The sequence below is a fragment of the Dendropsophus ebraccatus genome, chromosome 10, assembly GCF_027789765.1.
Source record: "Dendropsophus ebraccatus isolate aDenEbr1 chromosome 10, aDenEbr1.pat, whole genome shotgun sequence".
Classification (NCBI taxonomy): Eukaryota; Metazoa; Chordata; class Amphibia; order Anura; family Hylidae; genus Dendropsophus; species Dendropsophus ebraccatus.
Window position 1 is genome coordinate 44,094,656 of NC_091463.1, and position 19,628 is coordinate 44,114,283.

Here is a 19,628-nt window from a genome sequence, read left to right on the forward strand (position 1 = left end):
GAGCCATTGGTTTAGGCCCTCCCCAGCCTAAATCTTTCCAGCCTGCTGCCGCCCCAGTCCAGGAGCGCCAATTTTGATGCTCCGGGACCACTGGCACCCATATCTTCCCAGTACCCCTGGTGGCATTGGGTACTGGGGTAATAATGGGGGGGTTAGTGTTAGCTATTTATTACCGGCTAACACTAGGCCCCGACTTAGTAATGGATTCCGTCTATTAGGCAGCTTCCACTACTAAGTCTATAAAGTAAAGAAATAAAGACAACACACTAGTGGAAATTTTTTTTTTATTCAAATAAAAAACACCCCCACACCCCTCATTGACCATTTTATTAAAAAAAAACACCAAACAACCGCTGGTCATCGACGTAGTCCACCGAATCCGACGTAATCCACAGGATACCGATATCTGAAAAACAAAAAGGGAGAAACACACAAAAAACACCCCTCTTCTTTACTGGGATGGGTGCAGTGCTGGGGAGGGGGTGGGGAGAGCTTTATACTCACCCCGATGTGTCCTCTTCACTGGTCCGCAGCACAATGAAGTCACTGTACTGCGGACCGGCTCTTTATATGTGCGCTCAGCCGATCAGCCAATCAGCTGAGCGCACATATAATTCTAAATGTTTCTTCTAATAATGCTATTGTGATAACATAATTAGAAGAAACATTTGATGTTTTCATTAAAGTAAAGTGTTGATTAGTACAGAATGCTCTATTACCGGGAATATGAATTAATGGCTTAATGGAGCTTCCTGTACTAATTAATATTTAATTAATAAAACACATTTTTGTTGTAATAAAATCAGTTTCGTTGTTCAATAATTTAATTTAAACGAATCCATCATTGTGCAATTAAATATACTGTCAAAAAATAAATATATATATAAATATACATTTATTTATATATATATTTATTTTAACAGTATATTTAATTACACAATGATGGATTCGTTTAAATTTAATTATTGAACAACGAAAGGAACTTTATTACAACAAAATGTGTTTTATTAATTAAATATATTAACCATTAGAGGCATCGGCATTACTGCAGAGGATCGCAAACCCCGGTAATAGCGATTCCTGTAAACTGTTTCCCTGCTTTCCCAGATGCATCCAGAGGTGTTTGCATCACTTTCTAAAGATTTAATTTGTTATTTTTAGTTGAACCAGATTTTCAAGTAAATGACCGTATGTTTTCAGCCGCATGTCTATTTTTTCCCACGCCCGTAGTTTCAGCCTCACATTTCCAGCCGCATAAAAAAATACAGCCGCACAGATACATAGTGTGAACATAGCCTAGGCTGCATTCACACTATGTATATTTCAGTCAGTATTGCAACCAAAACCAGGAGTGGATTAAAAACACAGAAAGGATCTGTTCACATAATGTTGAAATTGAGTGGATGGCCGCCATATAACAGTAAATAACTGCCATTATTTCAATATAACAGCCGTTGTTCTAAAATAACAGCAAATATTTGCCATTAAATGGCAGCCATCCACTCAATTACAACATTGTGTGAACAGAGCCTTTCTGTGTTTTTAATCCACTCCTGGTTTTGGTTGCAATACTGACTGGAATATACTGACTGAAATATACATATACTGACTGAAATTTACGTAGTGTGAACGCAGCCTCAGGCTAGGTTCACACTATGTATCTATGCGGCTGTATTGCGGGCGGTAAATCATCGGCCGTATTTTTCCGGTTCATGCGTACGCTGGAAAGTATACGATATACGGCTGCACAGTGCACACTATGTATGAGCCTACGGCCCGATCGTAAACGGACCCGTAAAAAATGAACAAGACCATTGTTTGCGGCTGGAAGTGTGCAAATTCATGGCCGTGGATTGACAGGCGGTCCGTACGGAGTACTTCAAAAATAGCCGGCAATAATGCCGAATGCCTATGCCTCTAATCTATATCATAAAAATCAAAGTCTGTCTGTCTGTCTGTCCTTCTGTCTGTCTGTCTGTCCTCTATAGACTTCCAAACGCCTGAACCGTTTGACCCCAAATTTGGCACACAGATACATTGGGTGCCCGGGAAGGTTATTGCGAAGGTCCCGTCCCCGCCAGATGTACAGGAGGGGAGGGGGAGGGGGAAGAGCGGCGCCCTATAGAGATGAATGGGAAAATCTCCTCACTGCAAACACAGGTGATATAATTAGCTGCAGCAGACACGACAGTTGGAGCCTTAGCAACCAATAGGATTACTGCTTTAATTTTCACAGGGAGCAATGGTTGCTAGGGAAGCTGCCTCACAACATCCACAGTAATAACTGGTAGACCCCCTACTCCATCTATACAGTACATGTATATACAGGGCACTACAGGTATACCAAACTGTGACTGGGTAACACTGCCACACCAGACCTGACCAATACCGCCATACTGTGCTGGATAACACTGTCATACCAGACCTGACCAATACCGCCATACTGTGACTGGATAACACTGCCAGACCTGACCAATACCGCCATACTGTGACTGGATAACACCTCCATACCAGACCTGACCAATACCGCCATACTGTGACTGGATAACACCTCCATACCAGACCTGACCAATACCGCCATACTGTGACTGGGTAACACCACCACACCAGACCTGACCAATACCGCCATACTGTGACTGGATACAGGGCCGTTTCTTGCACCGGGCGGGCCGGGCGACGGCACGGGGCGCGGACAGATAGGGGGCGCTGGTGGCACCCCCGGGATCTCACACAGCCTTGGTTGGATAGCGCACCAGCGCCCCCATACCCAGACCGTCACCCGGGCGCCCGGCAGCCCCCCCACCCCAGTCTGCCGCTGCCGCGCTCATGTGAGCGCTCAAGACTTGCCCCGACCGCCTCTCCGCATCACCTCCTGCCCGCACGTGTTCATCCAATCAGCGCAGTGCAGAGCGGGAGCGTGGGGCCGCTGCGGCCAGCTGTGGTGCACCTGCCCTGCTCTGATTGGAGGAACACGTCGATATGTCGGGCGGGCAGTAGGTGATGCGCCGCTACTATCACTGCAGTACTCACCTCGCAGACGCAGGTGAGAGGTGAGAAGGCAGCCAGTGGGGAAGTGTGTGTGTGTGTGTCGGGGGGGGGGGGGGATAATGTATGGAGATGGAGGAGGAGGAGGGGGGGGTCAGGGGGGATAATGTATGGAGGAGGAGGGGGGGGACAGGGGGGGATAATGTATGGAGGAGGGGGTCACGGGGGGATAATGTATGGAGGAGGGGGTCACGGGGGGGATAATGTATGGAGGAGGGGGTCAGGGGGGGATAATGTGTGGAGGAGGGGGGGATAGTATGATTTTATTATTTCTATATAGGAGGCACAGCAGAGGAGGCATTATTACTATTTGGAAGGCACACTGAGGGCATTATTACTATATGGGGGCACAGCAGAGGACATTATTACTATTTGGAAGGCACAGCAGGGGGTCCTAAATACAGGGGACAACCCACATAGCTACTAGCCTTACTGCACATGACACAAAAAAGTGGAAGTTGTAAAAGTGCAGAGCCTAAGATGTTTGTCTGGCAGGTCCAGAAGAGACGAATTGTAGCTTCAAGAAATCATCATGGAGGTCTGGGCCGGATGGAGAGGAAAAGGAAAGTGACGCCTCAGATCAAAGAAGACGTCACCTGTGAGTTACTGTATGACTTTAGAAAGGTTGGGTAACTATGACATAAAACACACACTGCTTTTTCTAGCAACAATCCAAATAAATCACTTGGGGGGGCGCTTTTATGAAGATTCGCCCTGTAGTCAAAAGTACCTAGAAACTGCCCTGACTGGATAACACTGCCAAACCAGACCTGACCAATATCGCCATACTGTGACTGGATAACACTGCCACACCAGACCTGACCAATACCGCCATACTGTGACTGGATAACACTGTCATACCAGACCTGACCAATACCGCCATACTGTGACTGGATAACACTATCATATAAGACCTGACCAATACCGCCATACTGTGAATGGATAACACCGCCACACCAGAGCTGACCAATACCGCTATACTGTGCTGGATAACACTGTCATACCAGACCTGACCAATACCGCCATACTGTGACTGGATAACACTGCCATACCAGACCTGACCAATACCGCCATACTGTGCTGGATAACACTGTCATACCAGACCTGACCAATACCGCCATACTGTGACTGAATAACACTGCCATACCAGACCTGACCAATAACGGCAAACTGTGACTGGGTAACACCGCCAAACCAGTCCTGACCAATACCACCATACTGTGACTGGATAACACCATCATATCAGACCTGACCAATACTGCCATACTGTGACTGGATAACACCGCTATACCAGACCTGACCAATACCACCATACCGTGACTGGATAACACCGCCACACCAGACCTGACCAATACCGCCATACTGTGACTGGATTACACCCCCATACCAGACATGACCAATACCGACACACTGTGACTGAATAACACTGCCATACGGGTAAATACAACCCTGCAGGTATACAGGACACTACAGGTATACAGGACCCCAAAACTATACACTACAAGTGCACGGGACCTCCACAAAACTATATACTACTGGTATACAGGACCCCAAAACTATATACTACAGGTATACAGGACCTCCACCAACTATATACTTCAGGTATACAGGACCTCCACCAACTATATACTACAGGTATACAGGACCCCAAACTATACACTACAGGTATACAGGACCCCAAAACTATACACTACAGGTATACAGGAACTCCACCAACTATATACTACAGGTATATAGGACCCCAAACTATACACTACAGGTATACAGGACCTCAAAACCATACACTACAGGTATACAGGACCTACACCAACTCTATAATACAGGTATACAGCAGCTTCACCAACTGTATACTACAAGTATACAGGACCCCAAATATACTACAGGTATACAGGAACTCCACCAGCTATATACTACAGGTATATAGGACCCCAAACTATACACTACAGGTATACAGGACCTCCACCAACTCTATAATATAGTTATACAGGACCCTCAAACTATTTACTACAGGTATACAGGACCCCCAAACTATATACTACAGGTATACAAGACCTCCACCAATTATACACTGCAGGTATCCAGGACCCTCAAACTATAAACTACAGGTATACAAGACCTCCACCAACTATACATTACAGGTATACAGCACCAACTATAAACTACAGGTTTACAGGACCCCCAAACTATACAGTACAGGTATACAGGACCTTCACTAACTGTACACTGCAGGTATACAGGACCTCCCTCAACTATACACTATAGGTATATAGCCACCCCAACTATGCACTACAGATATGCGAGACCCCTAAAAACTTACATTGTGGGTATACAGAACCCCTCCAACTATGCACTACAGGTATACACTAATTCCACTGATTAACTCAGATGAAACAATACCTTTAGCTTGGCCTCCTGGGCACCTTAGAAAAAATCTAATTAACACACTGACACTTTATACCCGGGCAGCGCCGGGTACATTTTCTAGTCTATATAATAAAAATCAAAGTCTGTCTGTCTGTCTGTCTGTCCCAAATAAACTTCCAAACGCCTGAACCGTTTGACCCCAAATTTGGCACACAGATAGATTGGGTGCCCGGGAAGGTTTTAGCGAAGGTCCCATCCCCGCCAGATGTACAGGAGAGGAGGGGGAGGGGGAAGAGCGGCGCCCCATAGAGATGAATGGGAAAATCTCCACACTGCACACAAGAGATATAATTAGCTGCAGCAGACACGGCAGTTGGAGCCTTAGCAACCAATAGGATTACTGCTTTCATTTTCACAGGGAGCAATGGTTGCTACGGCAGCTGCCTCACAACATCCACAGTAATAACTGGTAGATCCCCTACTCTATCCCCCATCTATACAGTACATGTATATACAGGACCCCCTACTCCATCTATACAGTACATGTATATACAGGACCCCCTACTCCATCTATACAGTACATGTATATACAGTACCCCCTACTCCATCTATACAGTACATGTATATACAGGACCCCCCACTCCATCTATACAGTACATGTATATGCAGGACCACCTACTCCATCTATACAGTACATGTATATACAGGGCCCCCTACTCCATCTATACAGTACATGCATATACAGGACCCCCTACTCCATCTATACAGTACATGTATACAGGACCCCCTACTCCATCTATACAGTACATGTATACAGGGCCTCCTACTCCATCTATACAGTACATGTATATACAGGACCCCCTACTCCATCTATACAGTACATGTATACAGGACCCCTACTCCATCTATACAGTACATGTATACAGGACCCCCTACTCCATCTATACAGTACATGTATATACAGGACGCCCTACTCCATTTATACAGTACATGTATATACAGGACCCCCTACTCCATCTATACAGTACATGTATATGCAGGACCTCCTACTCCATCTATACAGTACATGTATATACAGGACCTCCTACTCCATCTATACAGTACATGTATATACAGGGCACTACAGGTATACCAAAATGTGACTGGGTAACACTGCCACACCAGACCTGACCAATACTACCATACTGTGCTGGATAACACTGCCACACCAGACCTGACCAATACCGCCATACTGTGACTGGATAACACTGCCACACCAGACCTGACCAATACTACCATACTCTGTTGGATAACACTGCCACACCAGACCTGACCAATACCACCATACTCTGTTGGATAACACTGCCACACCAGACCTGACCAATACCACCATACTGTGACTGGAGAACACTGCCACACCATACCTGACCAATACCGCCATACTATGACTGGATAACACTGTCATACCAGACCTGACCAATACCACCATACTGTGACTGGATAACACCGCTATACCAGACCTGACCAATACCACCATACTGTGACAGGATAACACTGTCATAATTCACCTGACCAATACTACCATACTATGACTGGAAAAAACTGCTATACCAGACCTGATCAACACTGCCATACTGTAACTGGATAACACTGCCATACCACACCTGACCAATACCGCCATGCTGTGACTGGATAACACCACTATACCAGACCTGACCAATACCATCACACTGTGACTGGAGAACACCGCCACACCAGACCTGACCAATACTGCCATATTGTGACTGGATAACACTGCCATACCAGACATGACCAATACCGACACACTGTGACTGAATAACACTGCCATACCAGACCTGACCAATACCGCCATACTGTGACTGGATAATACCGCTATACAAGACCTGACCAAAGATTTTCTGGCAAGTCTGAATGGGAGTGTACTGCCCCTCTGCAAGGTGCTACCCTACGCAGCAGACCATGGGTGCCTAATGGTAAATACGACCCTGCAGGTATACAGGACACTACAGGTATACAGGACCCCAAAACTATACACTACAAGTGCACGGGACCTCCACCAACTATATAGTACAGGTATACAGGACCCCAAACTTTACACTACAGGTATACAGGACCCCAAAACTATACACTACAGGTATACAGGACCTCCACCAACTATATACTACAGGTATACAGGACCCCAAACTATACACTACAGGTATACAGGACCCCAAAACTGTACACTACAGGTATATAGGAACTCCACAAACTATACACTACAGGTATACAGGACCTCAAAACTATACATTACAGGTATACTGGACCTACACCAACTCTATACTACAGGTATACAGCACCTTCATCAACTCTTTACTACAGGTATACAGGACCCCAAAGCTATATAATACAGATATACAGGAACTCCACCAACTATATACTACAGGTATACAGGACCCCAAACTATACACTACAGGTATACAGGACCCCAAAGCTATATACTACAGGTATATAGGAATTCCACCAACTATATACTACAGGTATATAGGACCCCAAACTATACACTACAGGTATACAGGACCTCCACCAACTCTATACTACAGTTGTACAGGACCCTCAAACTATGCACTACAGGTATACAGGACCCCCGAACTATATACTACAGGTATACAAGACCTCCACCAATTATACAGTACAGGTATCCAGGACCCTTAAACTATAAACTACAGGTATACAAGACCTCCACCAACTATACATTACGGGTATATAGCACCAACTATACACTACAGGTATACAGGACCCCCCAACTATACAGTTCAGGTATACATGACCAGGGCCGCCATCAGGAATTTCGGGGCCCCATACAACCAAAGTGTCTGGGCCCCCCACATTAATAAAAAAAAAAAATTGTGTGTTCGACCCACGCCTTGCTGGGAGGTATAATTTGGTTCAGATCAATTCTAGAGAACTGGCTCATATACCCCATTTTCCCCAGTGGCTTAAAATGTAACCTCTGTTATACAGTTATAAAATTGTAGAAACTAAATGTGAACAAGGTGCAATTCAAATAGACACTTACTTGTATAGCTGTCTCTTGTGCTCTGTATGCAGTGCGTTATACTCACCCTTTCAACGTACACGTTATAGCGCGTCTACAAGCCCAGCGGGGCTCATTATGATGGAGACTAAAACTTATACAAGAGTGGGGTAGGGGTTCCCCTGTATTCAGAATACTGTTGAGTACTAGGCAATGCCCCCGTTTGGGGTTATTGAATTTCGAGGGTCTGGGGGGCTGTTTGATTTGTATATGTTCACCAATATCCCCCCCCCCCCCCGGTATGCTCACTAACATAGAATATGTTGATAAGGCTAATATAATGAGGCTGTTCCATGTTAGTGAGCATATACAAATCCCCCCCCCCCCAGGCAGACTAGTTTAGCTCACCCAAGACAGTGATAGTGAATACATGGCGGTGAGAACGCTTTCTAGGAGATCCTGTTTGTGCAGCAGAGGTGTCTTTATCCTGCTCTGCATAGACCCTCGAAATTCAATAATCCCAGACGGGGCATTGCCTAGCACTCAACAGCATTCTGAATACAGGTGAACCCCTACCCCACTCTTGTATAAGTTTTAGTCTCCATCATAATGAGCCCCGCTGGGCTTGTAGACACGCTATAAGTTGTACGTTGCAAGGGTGAATATAATGCACTGCATACAGAGCACAAGAGGCAGCTATACAAGTAAGTGTCTATTTGAATTGCACCTTGTTCACCTTTAGGTTCTATAATTTTATAACTGTATAACAGAGGTTAAATTTTAAGCCACTGGGGAAAATGGGATATATGAGCCAGTTCTCTAGAATTGATCTCACACACAGACACCAGCACACATGTATACAGACACCAGCACACATGTATACAGACATACAGACACCAGCACACATGTATACAGACATACAGACACCAGCACACATGTATACAGACATACAGACACCAGCACACCAGGGCACGATGAAGTTTGAACTGATATCACCTGCAGTCCTATGTAACACCACATAACACAGTGGTATCTCTGAGTACAGATAATGTAGTAGATTTTACCTGCAGTCCTATGTAACAGCACAGATAACACAGTGATATCTCAGAGTATAGATCATGTAGTAGATGTCACCTGCAGTCCTATGTAACAGCACAGATAACACAGTGATATCCCTCTGAGTACAGATAATGTAGATGTCACCTGCAGTCCTATGTAACACCACAGATAACACAGTGATATCTCTGAGTACAGATAATGTAGATGTCACCTGCAGTCCTATGTAACACCACAGATAACACAGTGATATCTCTGAGTACAGATAATGTAGTAGCTGTCACCTGCAGTCCTATGTAACACCGCAGATAACACAGCGATATCTCTGAGTACAGATAATGTAGTAGTCACCTGCAGTCCTATGTAACACAACAGATAACACAGTGATATCTCTGAGTACAGATAATGTAGTAGCAGTCACCTCAGGGCGCCCCTACTAAATGATGTTCTACAAAATAAGAAAAGTGTCATACAGGGACTCACAGGTGACGTCTTCTTTGATCTGAGGCGTCACTTTCCCTTTTCCTCTCCATCCGGCCCAGACCTCCATGATGAGTCCTTCCAGATACGTTTCATCCCCTTGGAACCTGCGAGACAAACAATTTAGGCTCTGCACATTTCTAGCAACTTCCTTTCCTTTCTCCCCCCTGTAGGCTCCCATAGTAACTGCGCTGTGTGGGATGCCCCCTGTATGTAGGATCCCCTGCTGTGCCCCCTGTATGTAGGATTCCCTGCTGTGCCCCCATGAGCTAATAATGCCCCTAGAGGTGGCCCCCATTAACTAATAATGCCCCCAGAGGTGCCCCCCATGAGCTAATAATGCCCCCAGAGGTGCCCTCATACACTAATAATGCCCCCAGAGGTGCCCCCATACACTAATAATGCCCCCAGAGGTGCCCCCATACACTAATAATGCCCCCAGAGGTGCCCCCATACAGTAATAATGCCCCCAGAGGTGCCCCCATACACTAATAATGCCCCCAGAGGTGCCCCCATACACTAATAATGCCCCAGAGGTGCCCCCCATGAGCTAATAATGCCCCCAGAGGTGCCCCCATACACTAATAATGCCCCCAGAGGTGCCCCCATACACTAATAATGCCCCCAGAGGTGCCCCCATACACTAATAATGCCCCCAGAAGTGCCCCCATATACTAATAATGTCCCCAGAGGTGCCCCCATACACTAATAATGCCCCCAGAGGTGCCCCCATACACTAATAATGCCCCCAGAGGTGCCCCCATGAACTATTAATGCCCCCAGAGGTGCCCCCATATACTAATAATGCCCCCAGAGGTGCCCCATATACTAATAATGCCCCCAGAGTTGCCCCCATACACTAATAATGCCCTCAGAGGTACCCCCATACACTAATAATGCCCCCAGAGGTGCCCCCATACACTAATAATGCCCCCAGAGGTGCCCCCATGAACTAATAATGCCCCCAGAGGTGCCCCTAAAAAAACAAACATCTTACTCACCTAATCCGCGCTGTGCAGGCAGCAGCTCTTCCTCCTCCTCTTCGGGCTCCATCTTGCGAGCCGCAGGGACGGGACTTCCGGCAGACGTGATGACGTCACATCATCACGCCTGCCGGAGAGGTCACGGCCCGGCCTCCCATAGGCTGCTGGTATGAAGTGCCGGCAGCCTATGGGAGAGAATACAGGAGGAGGACGCTAACAGGTCCTTCTCCTGTATTTTGATCGCTTTAATGTTCCGCCCGCTCACTGTGCGGGCGGAACATCAAAGCGATCAGTGCATCTCGAGAAGCTGCATGGCCGCAGCTTCTCGGGATGCTCAAAAACAGGTGGCAAGGGGGGCCGTGCGGGCCCCCCTAGCGTAGCGGTCGGGGGGCGGCGGCCGGCGGGCCCGCCGGCCCCCCCCTCCCGTGTCTCTTAGGGTCCGGGCCCCATATGGCAGTACCACTTGTACTGCCCCATCGGCGGCCCTGTACATGACCTTCACCAACTGTACACTGCAGGTATACAGGACCTCCCTCAACTATACACTACAGGTATACAGCACCCCCCAACTACACACTACAGGTATACAGGACCCCCCAACTATACACTATAGGTATACAGCCCCCCCAACTATGCACTACAAATATGCGAGACCCCTAAAAACTATACATTGTGGGTATACAGAACCCCTCCAACTATGCACTACAGGTATACACTAATTCCAATGATTAACTTAGATGAAACAATACCTTTAGCTTGGCCTCCTGGGCACCTTAGAACAAATCTAATTAACACACTGACACTTTATACCCGAGTACATTTTCTAGTAGTTAATATATTAAATTAATAAAACACATTTTCTTTGTAATAAAGTCCCTTTCGTTGTTCAATAATTTAATTCTAACGAATCCATCATTGTGCAATTAAATATACTGTTAAAATAAATATATATATATATAAATAAATGTATATTTATATATATATTTATTTTTTGACAGTATATTTAATTGCACAATGATGGATTCGTTAGAATTAAATTATTGAACAACAAAACTGATTTTATTACATTGAAAATGTGTTTTATTAATTAAATATTAATTAGTACAGGAAGCTCCATTAAGCCGTTAATTCATATTCCCGGTAATAGAGCATTTTGTACTAATCATCACTTTACTTTAATGAAAACATCAAATGTTTCTTCTAATTATGTTATCACAATAGCATTATTAGAAGAAACATTTAGAATTATATGTGCGCTCAGCTGATTGGCTGATCGGCTGAGCGCACATATAAAGAGCCGGTCCGCAGTACAGTGACTTCATTGTGCTGCGGACCAGCGAAGAGGACACATCGGGGTGAGTATACAGCTCTCCCCACCCCCTCCCCAGCACTGCACCCCTCCCAGCAAGGAAGGGGGGGTCACTTAACCCCTTCCTTGCTGGGATGGGTGCAGTCTGACATCAGTCTGGCCCCCAAGGGGTTAAGGGGGATGCAATACATCCTCCCTTAACCCCTTGGGGGCCAGACTGTAAGCAGCGATCTGTAAAGATGCTGCATACTGTAAGGTGCACAACACCGCTCACAATGATGGGTGTTGTGCTCCTGTTTGTGTGTTTTTTGTGTGTTTCTCCCTTTTTGTTTTTCAGATATCGGTATCCTGTGGATTACGTCAGATTCGGTGGACTACGTCGATGACCAGCGGTTGTTTGGTGTTTTTATTTATAAAATGGTCAATGAGGGGTGTGGGGGTGTTTTTATTTGAATAAAAAAAAAATTCACTTGTGTCTTGTCTTTATTTCTTTACTTTATAGACTTAGTAGTGGAAGCCGTCTAATAGACGGAATCCATTACTAAGTCGGGGCCTAGTGTTAGCCGGTATAAAATGGCTAACACTAACTCCCAGTTATTATCCCAGTACCCAATGCCACCAGGGGTACTGGGAAGAGCCGGGTGCCAGTGGTCTCGGAGCGTCAAAATTGGCGCTCCTGGACTGGGGCGGTAGCAGGCTGGTAATATTTAGGCTGGGGGAGGGCCTAAACCAATGGCTCTTCCCACCCTGGTGTTACCAGGCTGCTGTCGCTTGGTTTTTAACCCGGCTGGTTATAAAAATAGGGGGGGACCCTATGCATTTTTTTAAAATTATTTATTTATTTTAAAAAAACCGCATAGGGTCCCCCCTATTTTTATAACCAGAAACGGAGATAGCAAAGATAAGAATTTTTTTTAGTTATTTCACTTACCAGTAATAAAATGTGTAGTTTTCATTCACATCAGCCTGCTCAGTCCAGAAACAAGTAAGGACCTTATCCTTGTTAACAGAACAATGCACATCTACATCACCTATAAAGAAGTGTAAGATTTCCGTTATAGGATTACATAACAAGAAATAAGTACATTTGTATAATTAAAAATTGTTAATACAATTAATAATAATGCTTTTTGGCTCCTTTGTGCCTTGGAGCCTTTCTCTTTGCTTGAGAAAGGCTCATAAGAGCTGAAACACATTGCAAATCAATAAATACTACGTTAATGCTATATATGGTGCATCATTGATGTTAAAGGGGTTGCCCAACGAAAAAAATTTTCTTTTAAATCAACTGATGTCAGAAAGTTATATAGATCTGTATCTATTAAAAAATCTCAAGTCTTACCAAACTTATTAGCTGCTATATGTCATGCAGGAATTTTTTTTTTTCAGTCTGACACTCTCTGTGCTCTCTGCTGACATCTCTGGCCGAGACAGGAACTTTGTCTCAGTTTTCTATGAATCCCCATAGAAAACCTCTCCTGCTCTGGACAGTTCCTGTTGTAATGGCCCAGAAAGGTGTTTATTGTCAGGCGTCTGGAGATGTATTGTTGCTATTGACAACCTTAGACAGTCTGTATTGGGACCTATGTATTTGCTGCTTTTTCCTAACTCTCTTATGGAGATAGTGTTTTCTGTCATATATTTATTCAATATGTTGTTATGTATTAATCTCTAATGAGATCAGTGCTCCTCCCCTGCAACCTATCACACTCTAGTGATTCAGAAGGTTTCAGAAGGTGAGCCCTAAAGTTGCACTACACCACCCAGCAACACAACCCCTCAGCATATCACACCACATACCACCAAAGGGAAATTATACTGTCTCGACCAGAGATGTCAGCAGAGAGCAATGTGTCAGACTGAAAATAAAACAACATTTCCTGCATGACATTTAGTAGCTAATAGGTATGGGAAGACTTGAGATTTTTTTAACAGAAGTAAATTACAAATCTATATAACTTTCTAACACCAGTTGATTTGAACGAAAAAGCTTTTCGCTGGACAACCCCTTTAATGTATATCCCATCCACATTGGAGGACGGACGGGTGTTCGTGACACCAGATGGTGCTGTTTTATCAAGGCGGTTGTTTAGAGTTGTGCCTAATTTGCACAACTCAACTAGGTGAGTGAATCTAGTGCGTTTTTGTTTCCTTTATATATTAATGTAATAATATTACACCAGAAAGTGCCCTTCCCTCTTTACTTTGTAATCAGTGACATGGCTTATGGTAATGGGGATAGAATGTGTTACTGTTTTCTATTTTACTACTGAGTGATTTCTAATACATCGTGATTGTATATGTGTATTTAGGCCTAGCTTTTCAATGTACTTAGAATAACCTCTGAGAAAGTTGTTATAGTCAGAGAGGAAGGAGGGAAAAAGATCGAATGAAGATAGATCAACCCCTTGAGGTTGCACTCACATCAGTGTGTACATTACAACTACATCAGACCTTCACCTTACATTATACATATACAAGTCAATTGATGGCTTTTTTTTTTTTCAATAGATGCCACCAGACATGCAGGGCTAAAAGCCTCTAGACCCCCTCAAATGCCCTATTTATGCATAGTTTAACTGCCTGGCATAACAAAATTAACCTTCAGGGGCCTAACTAGAGACTCATGGGACCACTGTATATTGAGTCTGGTCTCAAGTTGAAAATATTGTAACCTGAGGCCATTGTTCGTTATGGGACTTTTAAAGAGGACTTGTGGTCAACCCTAGGGGCCCAACACTGGTGCAACAAAATTGTTCTTTATTGTCTTTTGTAGAGAAGATCAGGTAGATGAAATCAATTATTTCTGCTCACGTAAATCTAGTTATTCCTCTATTTGCATTACTGCAATTATATTTACTGTCATATAGTTGGTAAAACCCTTTTACTGACTTTGCTGCATGGGATCCCATGAAGTTTAGTAGAATAGAGGTAACAGTTGTATTTTTCACGTCTTAAAAATTAAAAAAAAAAAGGAAGGAAAAAAATTCCTAACCATTTAAAAAAGCAAAAGCAGATCTTTTAGCTAGGCCTACAATGAATATCCCACCATGGGAGGCTTAACTATCAATCTTTCTTTATATGGTTTAAAAAAAAAAAAATCATATCTCATAAATGCTATAGACATTTAACCACCAAATGTATAAAATTGAAAAAAGGGCTGTTATTTAGTGTCAAAAGACATCAAGTATTAAATGGTTTAAACCACTATGACTAAGATATTGATTCTGCATTAAGGCTATGTTCACACTACGTAAAAGCACAGCCATTGTTACCATCGGCTTTTACATTTCAAAAGCGTCCGCCTTTTCTCTTTTTTTGACGTTGTGTGACCATAGCCAAAGTCTGTATGAAAAAAATGTGATCTGTTTCAGTGAATACCATATCATTGAGATATTTCCTTCTACCAACCTTGGGGACAATACATCCCCTCATAAAGAAAGTGTACAATTGCAGACACATGGCACAAACACTGCAATGCTCCTGTGCACAAAGCTGTGCCATGTTCATGTGGCCTTCAATAAACATGGAATAATATTTTTCTTATGATATTTTACTTAAATATTAATATGGATCTCTATGGATAAAAAATATATAAAACACAATACTTCACAATGAGTACAGTGGGAATGTAGTTGGCAGTATGAATTCATTAATATTTACCATAAAGTAAAGTGTATCTATCTGACTTACAATTTTATTCTGGCGCCATATACCACCTTATCAATGTGATATGTAAAAAACAAAAATTCCCTTAAAGCATTACTGTCATTTTTAGTAACTTTTGACATGTTATCAGGCATGTCAAAAATTACTGATTGCACAGGGTCTCACTCCTGAGACGCACTGCAATCCCGAGATACAGCCGGGGGAGAGTAGACAGCAGCTGCAAGAAGCAAAGTTGGATTCTCCAATCTTGGGATCGCAGCAAGTGTCAGACCATGTGAAAAGTTACAAGAGATGACAGTAATGCTTTAAAGCCAAAAACTTGAAATTTTGAGATAAAGTTGTTGTTTTTTTTTTAAATTACTATCTAGTAACTAGTTAGGAATTCATGTTCTGGAGTATCATGAAGTATCATGGAGCTTTAAAGCTTTCTTTAAGGCTTCATTGTAACATTCTAGAAGTTTCAAAAACATGAAATTTATAGATAAAAAGGCAAAAGTAAAAAAGTTACTGTGGAAGCTAGTCAGGAATATTATGTTTTGAATGCATCAAAAATTGTTATCTGTCAGGAAAATGTAAGTGTATTTGAACATATTTACCTAATTTTTGGCTGCCTTCGACACCATGATTCAGGGCTGATAGCATGATTATAAAAGAGAAAGACCATCCCAATCTCACTCGATTTATCCAAACAAATACAGTGTAGAACTTCTCCACGGACTTGCTGTCTAAGGACATCATATCTTGTGCTTATATGTCCTTTCCTACTGAAGGCCTTCTATTTCATGTGGCGAGAGCTAAGAAAGAAAAACTTACTAACTCCTGTGGTCCTATGTAGTTAGTATAATATTTGCCTCTGTGGTTCATACCCTTTTTATCGCTTCATCTCAATAGTCCGCATACGTCTATTCGTTTCAGTTTCCTTAGTCGTCTTCTTCCTGCCACATGAAAACCCCCTACACAAGTTTCCTGTTATTTACGTTTTATGTGCTATCTGAATCATCGCCTTATCTGTTTAGGTTAACCCCCTCAGGACCAGCCTATTTGAGGCCAAACTGGAGTAATTTTTGGAGGAAAAAAATCTTTTTTTTAATTGTTGAATTTTATTTGCCATAACTATTTACTCAATACAAACCTTTGGGATTAAAAAAAAGAAAGAAAAAGTCATCATTTTTGTGTCACTGTACCCATAACATTATTATTCTGTTGACATAGCTATTCAAAGATTTATTTTTGCACTGTTTCTATTTGTAACAGGTTAGGTTAAATATAATTTACAGAATAACTGATAAAAAAAATAATGTGCTTAGATAGAATAGTTGCACTTTAGCAAAACTCACCACGCAGTTATATCTCAGATATGTCAATGATTTTTTTGGGGTGGTCTGATTAGACACTGGGCCTTGGTGAAAACAATTCTTTCCCAGATGCACTATAACAATGCTTTCAGAGGCTACTTTTGTGCACCTATTGGTGAGAGTGATGACTGCTAGATATGTCTTTACAGGAAACTCAAAGACATTTTGCCTAATTAACAGGCTTTGGGAAGGGATGCATCATTGAACTGATAAAAGCAAGATGGCCGTTTTAAGTTATCTAGCTGACCAAGCACCCCTGTTTCTGCCCAGACCATTTCCAGAAGCTTAGCAGAAGGAAAATTAGTGTTTAGTCAAATGTCCAATACATGTCCTAATATCAGGTCAGACCTCAGGGGTGTGCAACCTGTGTAACCACACAGGGTACATCATCCTATCTATCAAAAGGGGGCTCTAACGTAAAGGCAAATGACGAGGCTGCACCGACCCCAGTGTCAGACTGGCCCACCGACGGCTGTGACAGGAATCTGTGACACCTATCCCATGTGAGGGCACCATTCAATTGCGGGTGTGTCTTTAAGATGCACATGCAGGCGCCTGGGACTTCCAGCACAGGCATCGTATCTGCCATGCTGCCTGTGCCGGAAAACAGAAAAAATGCAGCACATGGGGAGAGCAGCAACTGCGGTAGATCAAGGGTTATGTTAGGGAAAAAAAAAAAAATTTCTGGTGTGCATTACTATAGGGGACTGAACTGAGGGGGCTCTATTAAAGGGGGACATATGCACTGAGGAAGGCCACGCTATAATATAGGGGACTGTGCTGTGGGGGCTTTATTATAGGGGGCCTCACTGAGGAGGAGGGTGATATACTACATGGGACTGCACTACCACCATTCCTATGCTAGTTTACTGAATACCCAGTGGCATACCTCCCAACTACCCCGCACTTCAAGTGACATTCCTGATTTTGGGGTGATGCCCTGCTGTCCCAGGACTCCCCTTGTGTCCTGCTTCTTGCCGGAAGATCCTAAAGCAGATGCTGGTAAATTGCACATTTCAGCATTGTTAGGTCAGGAGCAATACCAGTGTAGCAGGCAAGATTTACTTCCCCCCGGTCTAGATTATACCCGGGTATAGTTTGGCCTAGGCCAGAGGATACCCTAGGTATAAAATAGCCTAGGCCAGAGTATACCCAAGGGGATAAAATCGCCTAGACCAGAGTATACCCCGGGTATTAAATAGCCTAGTACAAACTATACCCCACGGGTGTAAAATAGCCTAGCCAAACTATACCCCGTTGTATAAAATTGCCTAGGTCAAACTATACCCCGCTGTATAAAATAGCCTAGGCCAAACTATACCCCGCTGTTTAAAATAGCCAAGGCCAAACTATACCCCGCTGTTTAAAATAGCCAAGGTCAAACTATACCCCGCTGTGTAAAATAGCCTAGGCCAAACTATACCTATTCAGGCCAGAATATACCCCGGGGGATAACCTCTATACCTGAGGGTGTAAAATAGCCTAGGCCATGCTATATCTGTCCAGGCCATACTGTTATCGACTCACTAGTTTTTCACCTCTGGCCCAGGCCACAGCATACCACAGGAATATACAGTATTTTTATACCCAGGGGTGTAAAACAGCCTAGGCCATACTATAAACCTAGGTATAGTCTAGCCCATGCCACAGTTTACCCTGGGGAATAAACTCTATATTTGGGGGTGTAAAACAGTCTAGGCCAGACTATATCCCTTTAAGTTATCATGTCACTGGTTTTCTGACTTCTGGCCCAGGCCACAGTATACCCCAGGGGATATATTCTATACCAGGGGTGTACAATAGCTTAGGCCAGAATATATCCCTCAAAGCTGAAATGTTATCACTTCACTGGTTTTCTTACTTTATCTCTAATTTGTTGAAAAGTGTGCAGATCTTTTATTTTTTTCCCTATGATACTCAGATACCCAGCTGCTTCCTCTTGTTGGGGAATACAGTACAGTGCTTACATTGAACTGACAGAAGATGGCACTGTCCCATCAGTGCATCATCTGCACATTTATTTATTTATTTATTTATTTAACAGGAGGAGGTTTATATGGGCTACTCAAAATTTTACGACTGTGGCGTAAAAATCATCATTAGATGCAAGTGCCTAGATACATCTTGCACAATTTATTGCACAATTTATGCCTGGGTTGGGCTGGGTTCACACTGCGTTTTTTGCAGTCGGTTTTTTTTTCCCATTCCTTTTTGCAAACAAATAAAACAGATCAAAACGCATCTTTTTTTTAGCGTACACAAAAACGTGGTTGAACAAGTTTTTTTGTGTACATAAAAAAAAGGATGCATTTTGTTCAGTTTTTTTAACCGATTTTTATAATGGAAGTCAGTGG

The 19,628-nt window shown here is 43.4% G+C and overlaps 1 protein-coding gene across 2 annotated transcripts in view; it reads right to left on the reverse strand.

Annotated features, from left to right (window-relative positions):
• Positions 1-16,807, reverse strand: part of IL2RG (interleukin 2 receptor subunit gamma) — a 71,099-nt gene extending 54,292 nt beyond the window's left edge. Inside the window, exons 1-2 of one of the 2 annotated variants that reach the window (XM_069985909.1) lie at positions 16,516-16,807; positions 13,182-13,281 (exon numbers count right to left, since the gene is read on the reverse strand). In XM_069985909.1, the coding sequence (XP_069842010.1) occupies positions 13,182-13,281; positions 16,516-16,657 (242 nt within the window). In that variant the 5' untranslated portion in view covers positions 16,658-16,807. Of the gene's footprint in view, positions 1-9,961; positions 10,017-13,181; positions 13,282-16,515 lie in introns of those variants that run through there. The other variant, XM_069985910.1, reaches the window with a different exon arrangement.
• Positions 16,808-19,628: the final 2,821 nt, after the last annotated feature.